This window comes from Rhagoletis pomonella, unplaced genomic scaffold, assembly GCF_013731165.1.
Source record: "Rhagoletis pomonella isolate Grant_MI unplaced genomic scaffold, Rhpom_1.0 Rhpom_scaffold_00006, whole genome shotgun sequence".
Taxonomy (NCBI): domain Eukaryota; kingdom Metazoa; phylum Arthropoda; class Insecta; order Diptera; family Tephritidae; genus Rhagoletis; species Rhagoletis pomonella.
The window spans coordinates 24,004,674-24,011,621 of NW_023458560.1; the positions used below are offsets into that span (position 1 = coordinate 24,004,674).

At 37.1% G+C, this 6,948-nt stretch overlaps 1 protein-coding gene across 4 annotated transcripts in view; it reads right to left on the bottom strand.

The window, feature by feature from the left end:
• Nucleotides 1-388: 388 nt before the first annotated feature.
• LOC118740527 (galectin-8-like) overlaps nucleotides 389-6,948 on the bottom strand; it is a 45,232-nt gene continuing 38,672 nt past the window's right edge. For 3 of the 4 annotated variants that reach the window (XM_036472096.1, XM_036472097.1, XM_036472098.1), the window contains exons 2-3: nucleotides 1,524-1,639; nucleotides 389-1,461 (exon numbers count right to left, since the gene is read on the bottom strand). In XM_036472096.1, the coding sequence (XP_036327989.1) occupies nucleotides 447-1,461; nucleotides 1,524-1,639 (1,131 nt within the window). In that variant the 3' untranslated portion in view covers nucleotides 389-446. Of the gene's footprint in view, nucleotides 1,462-1,522; nucleotides 1,640-6,948 lie in introns of all 4 variants that reach the window. The other variant, XM_036472095.1, reaches the window with a different exon arrangement.

Genomic DNA, 6,948 nt, shown 5'->3' on the forward strand with positions numbered 1-6,948 from the left:
AATACTAATGCATGAAAATCCTAACCTCAAAAAAATCACCCGTTATACATTTTTTGCCCGCCAGCAAGGTCATGACTGAGAGAGTTAAAAAAAGCCTTACGCAAGCTACGACCAAGCACGCATGCAGATCTTTTTAAGCTTTCTAAGCACCTTAGAAGAAAGTAAAGTAATTAGGACCAAAGCATACATACATATCCTACGGAAGAAACTTTTTAAAACGTTTTATAAATGTGAAGGCCTGCTCAAATAGGCGCGTATCGGACAAGATGCTATCGCACCGTGTCTGTTGGAGCAGTCCTTTACATGGGCGCGCATATACATACACATGTAGTAAAAGCTATCTCTGGTTGTCGCAAATATAACGGCGAAATTCGCAAGAAAGTCTACTTCTCTCTACTTTCCCAATGCTCACCTTCACTTTATTTCCTTCCCGTCGCCACCACCGATTAGTTATATCTGAAGAGCGGATTTGTATAAATGCGTCTTGTGCCTTTTGGCGATGAATTACTAAGCAGCACAACGCTGCGCAATTTGATATCACCCTGTATATACACCGTATCGACAATATCCGGTTTGATACGATATTTAAAATCAGTTATTAGTTTATCATTCAAGTAAACCTCAAATCCATTTTCCGCACACACAATGGCCAAGCGAAATGTTTTTCCAGGCCGAAAATCTGTATCCAATTCGGAGCGTTCCTCCTCTGCCCACGCGCCATTGAACCAAGCATTTCGACACACAATCGCCTTGCCAATTGCACCACTATGCTTCGAGAAACGTGGATTAAAATGAAATGCGATAATAGGATGAGGCCAGTAGTGTTGGCCCTTTTGTAGATTAATGTAAAATGATTGTGGCAGCAATTTAACACGCCCCACAATTTGTAAGCAACGCCCTACTTTTAGCGAATCGGGCGGCAACAGCCCATAGTATGGAAGCGGTATGCCACAGGCGATATTTTTCATTAAGGCAATCGAACTTTTAATACCCAGTGGCGCCCAATCTAAATTCGAGCCATCCACTTCATCGTATGGTATTAACGCTGTCTTATCACCATTTGGCTTGTCATGGAAAATGTCCAGTGCCATACTTATTTCTTTGGGATCAACGCCCGGTATATGCTCGGGATAGAACTCCACATCGGCGCGTTCCATGCTCACATCTTCCACATCGCCCTTCACCTCGATAGTCGACACTGACGAGTATGGTACACGGTGTGCATATTTGGCAAAATGTATGCCATTCACGGAGATCAGATAGTCGCTATCTGTTATGAAGATCTGCATGCCGAAACGGCTGCCACGATGCAGTGAGAACGGCAGTGCTGACGAGACTTCTTCCCTGCCCCATACGCCTTTCACCTTCGTATTGCGTACAATATAGTTTTGTGGAAGGCGTGGATTGATGTGCAGCGCAACATCGCGTGTTGCATTCTCGATGACGAAATTGATTGAAAACCTGAAGGACAAACGCAAAATGATTAATTGTTATTAATGGAAAATGGTTGCATGTGGACTTGCCGCTCGCAATTTAGCAGTATTTTTCCGGTTATTGTAAAGCTGATGCCCTCCTTCAAAGTGCCGATTTTTTCGTTTTGATATACAGGCAGCGGTTCCACATAGTCATAGAAGGAGCTCTGCAATTAGAAGATAAATACATTGAATTGAGGTGATAGGTTTAGCAATAAAAAGAGTAATTAAATTATATACATTTTGAAAGTTTACAATCAAACGAAACATAACAATCAACAATGCAGGCGATAAAGCTTTTTATTTCCATAAATATATATATTTTTTTTATATTTTGGTTGTCATACGGACCCTTTTACATGTACGTATATTTACAAAATTTCAATAACGTAACAAAATACAGAAGGTTTCAGTGACTTTAATTTTCAAGGGTTTAGTAGGTAAAGGGTGAGTTCGTAAAAATTTTAAAGATTTTAAAATAATAAGAGCTGTCAGCGGTTTCTTGGGGCTAGTTCCTGCAAATACGAGCATGGCAACCTTTTAACAGGCGCCTAAGGTACAATTGAGATACGAAGGAAACACTTCCTTATGTTTCTGAAGGCACACACAGGTGGAGCGTTTGTCGAAGAAGAACGCAGACCAATGTAAAGGGACGAAGCTCACGTCCAACCACTCAACCAAAACGAAGTGAGTGCATTAATAATGGGGTATAAAAAACAAAAGGCCCCAAGAGCCATATTAATGGCAGCTGAATAAGCCGACAGAAAAGATTTGTTGGGGCGCATTTACCAGCTGTTACGAACTGTTGGACTTACGAGTTTGCGCCAATTTTAGCGGAATACGCCTTCTTAATATCGATGATAAGGTCCTGTCGACGATACTATGTAAAACTGAAGTCCTTCATGAACTAACTTTACTTACTGGTATGGTTTCAGACCTGGTAAGTCCATCATTGGCCAGATTTTCACAGCACGTCTAATCCTGGGGAAGCCACCAAATTTGCAAATCGACACACGCAATCTTTGTTTCGATTTTTATAGCTGTTTTTGATATCACGAGGAGAACTTGACTCTAAGTTGGCATGTTGCCCCAACAATGTCAGCCTAGAGATCAGGTGAAAAATAACTCTTACCAACTGGTGTTACTTGGGGCTTGGTAGACGATTTCAAGGCATACCCGTTTCTCGACGAACAAAAATTACGCTCTACAAATCTCTCATCATGCCCAGGTGAAAAATAACTCTTACCAACTGGCGTTACTTGGGGCTTGGTAGACGATTGCAAGGCAGAACCCTTTCTTTAGGAACAAACATTATGGTCTACAAATCTCTCATCATGCCCGCCCTTGTATGGGGTGCAAAAACGTGGAAGATGTCGAATAGGGAGGAGAAAGTTTTGCGATTTTTTAAATAACTATTCTACGTAAGATCTATGGTTCGCGTGGTCGACGCATACCGATGAAGGTTGAACGATAAACTTTACAACGACATGGCTGATGGCATCCCGGGTGGACGATGAAAATAAAGGCGCCCGCAAACACAACGTAAGGACCAAGTGTATCGCCCTAAATCGATAAGGGTTTTTAGTGCTAAATAAGAAGAAAAAGAAACATGACATTGATATACCATTTTATAATATCTCTATACATATATACTACATATGTTAAACCTGGTTTCATACGTTAGACCGCGAGTTGACACCGTGCAAGAGGAGGTAGGGATTACCTTTTATCGAGGCTCTTTTATCATTCATTTTTTTGGAGGACTCCATTGGAAGAGTCATGCTCTAACTATCGTAGGCTTCTGACACTTTGATGGAAGCGATTGACGATCGAAACAGAGACATTTCGTTCCTCTATGAGTCTCTCGGTACTCGCAAAACCTTCCTTATTTCATTACTGTTAGCTTCGGTGCGTTCGAGATCGAAATTGATCTGGCAGTTGCCTCACTTGCAGTCTCATTTTTGGTGTTGAAACGGTTCACCAGGCGTTGAATATGCCGATGAATCTTCAACTGACTAATGAACCGAATGCACAATAGCACACAAACGAGCATTGCAGACACTGAATCGAACTATGAACCGACTAAGCCTTCGATTAAATTTCCGATTCGCCATACATTCGTCATGACAATCAATTAAAGCCTATCTTAGGAAGTAATTCAAATTAGTGTCGAATTCCCGTGCTTCACGCAGGGTCAATAATGTGGCGAGTTGGTAAGCTTTTATCTTTGTACATGCATACATATACGCGCCGAATTGGCGAAACGAAGAACGTAGTCCTCCACAAAGCATAGAATCGATCCGACCAGTGATTCCTTTAATCTCTTTACATTCCCTTTTAAATAAAGGACGTTGAACACAAATGAAAACGAAATTGCAGGGGCGTCATTTGTTTTCGACAGCGATCAAAAATTAAGTTCGAGTGAAATCGTAAATCGTAATTATTACAATAAAAAAAAAAATTATGTAGGAGATTATGTGTACAATTGGTTGCCCAAATACAGTCGTCTTAATCGAATTAGGAAAACTCCCTTGACGCCCAGCTTGTTGTGAAACCCTCCTCATATCCCAGCACAATTTTTTTTTTTAATGACACAAGTGAATTGCGAATTTGGATATGTACATATGTACTTACTTTAATGAATAACAATTTGAAATATGTATGTATATATTTTGTCAGCACACAAAAATTTCATTCTGACCCCGTGCACACCTAAATTGGAGCGATAATTGCCTTGCATGTGTGCTTAGCATACGATTTCGTGCATTGCAAGAGTAGCTTAACATTTTATGTATTGCAGTTTTTATGAGCTCAGTGGTTTGTGGCTTGTTTGATGACATAATACATATGTACATATGTTTATGGACATCTGAATATAATAATGTGAAACATATGTATGTACATTAGGGTGCTCCAAAAAATTGAAGTCGGAATTTCAATGCTCTCACCCCTAGGATTGTTCTATACCGAAAAAATATATTTCCATTTTCTTAATTTAAATAAAGAAATATTTATAGGTCGTTCAAAGCGCTCCATGTATTTTATTTGGAGAAAACAACAATTTTTCGTATAAATGGTGTAGAATTCTTGAAAATCAATATTTTTCAATCGGAAAACTCCGTTTTTATTGAGGATACTTCCAAAAACAACACCCAATTGTTTGTTTAACAATTTCCTAACACTAGATAACTATTATTTATAGGTCCCTCAAAAACCCCAAAAAAATGCAATAAAAATCGTTTGTTTTAAAAAATGGCAAACTAAACAATTGGGTATTATTATCGGATCTCTCCTGAAGAGTTTTCCGATCGAAAAATATTGATATTCAAGAATTCTATACCATTTCTACGTTCCCCATATAAAAAAAAAATTGAAATTTTGAGCGCTTTGATTGACCTCTAAATATTTTTATACCTTTCATGAGCATGAAATGGTATTATAACTTTGGTCCGATGTTTGTAAGTACCAGAACAAAAAGAGATAGACCCATTAAAATGTATACTTATATGATCAGAACGTCGAGCTGAGTTGATTTAGCCATGTCCGTCTGTTCGTCTGTCCGTCTGTCCTTCTGTCCGTCTGTCCGTCTGTCTGTCTGTTTGTATGCAATCTAGTCTCTCAGTTTTCGAGATATCCCTATCAAATTTGGTAGGTGGGTGTATTTTTATAATCTATTAATCATTTGTCGGAACCGGAAGAATCGGACCACTATAACATATAGCTTCCATACAACTGATTGTTCAGATATGAGATTTTTCGTTATAACTTCTCCATTTATGCAGCTATGAACATGAAATTTTGCAGTACTTGCACCCATTATCAACACAATACTTACAGTGAAAATTACAAAGATCGAATCACTATAACCTATAGCTCCCATACAACTGATTATTCAGATATAAAATTTTTCGTTATAACTCATCCATTTATATAGCTAGGAACATGAAATTCCGCACTGTTTTCAATAATTATCAACAGAAAACTTACAGTGAAAATTAAAAAGATCGGGTAACTATAACCTATAGCTCCCATACAACTGATTGTTCAGATATGAGATTTTTCATTATAATTCATCCATTTATGTAGTTAGGACCATGAAATTTCGCACTGTTTGCACTCATTATCAACAGAAGACTTACAGTGAAAATAACAAAGATCGGGTCACTATAACCTGCAGACCCCATACAACTGATTGTTCAGATATGAGGTCTTTTATCATAACTCCTCCATTTATGCAGCTAGGAACATGAAATTTCGCACCATTTTCACTCATAATTAACAGAATACTTACAGTGAAAATAACAAGGATCGGATGACAACATATATCTTCCATACATCTGATTGTTCAGATATGGGATTTTACTGTAAAACTTCTTAATTTGAACAGCTAAAACCGATAAATTTCGTAAGATATTTTATAAATAATAATACAAAGTCTACTGAGAAAATCATCAAAATCTATGCTATATAAGCTTTATCTCCTATAGCACTGATTGTTCAGATACCAGTTTTTGGCATATATCTCCTTTATGTAGGAAACTAAACCCAATAAATTGTGTTACCGGTTTACATACCGATCACATAGCAGTGAAAATCACTTAGATTGGTGCCATATAAAGTATATCTTCCATACCTCTGATTGTTTAGATGCGATTTTTTATATAAGTATGTAACTCCTCTGTCGATGTATTCAAAAGCGGTAATCTGTCAAAGTAAAATTTGCAGATGTTCATGAAAGGTATGAAGCCTTCGGCATAGCCGAAGACAGCGCTGCTGTTACTTGTTTATTTTATATTTTTTCGATAAGAGGGGATGACAACATTAAAATTCGGACCTTACTTTTTTTTTTACTTGCATTTTTGGACCACCCTAATGTGAATACATATATATATGTATATGAGTAGAGGAGTATGTAGTATGTAAATACAATATACATACATATTACAATACTTTGGTGAACATATTAATTGACAAGTATTTAATTACTTGTGTGCTCTTACGCCAGGGGTTAAAAATTTATTTAAAGTAATATTATTAACTTGCTAATTCGCACTAATTGACATTTGGGTGGAATAAGTTAAAACAAATAAGCACTTTGTTCGTCCACAATTTTTCGTGAATGTGACTCAAAATTCTTCGAATATCGCAAATAGGACTGCTCAGAAATCAAGCCATTGGATCGCATGAATAAAAACTAAGCAATTACTTTTTCTTGAAATTTCAGACCTTTACTCGTTTTAATCATATAAATTTAAGTAAAAAGTCTGAATAATACATATTTGTTTTTATTTCTATAAAAGCCGGACTTTAGTAGTTAGTGCTTAGTTAAGGTTGATCTACTATAGAATTTATACCTTTCATGAATATCAGAATATTAAACTTCAACCCATTATTGTATTTTTAAACATTTCTTTTGGAGCTACACATTGTACTAAATTGATTTCCATTGTGAACTTTTTATTTATGATAAGCAAAT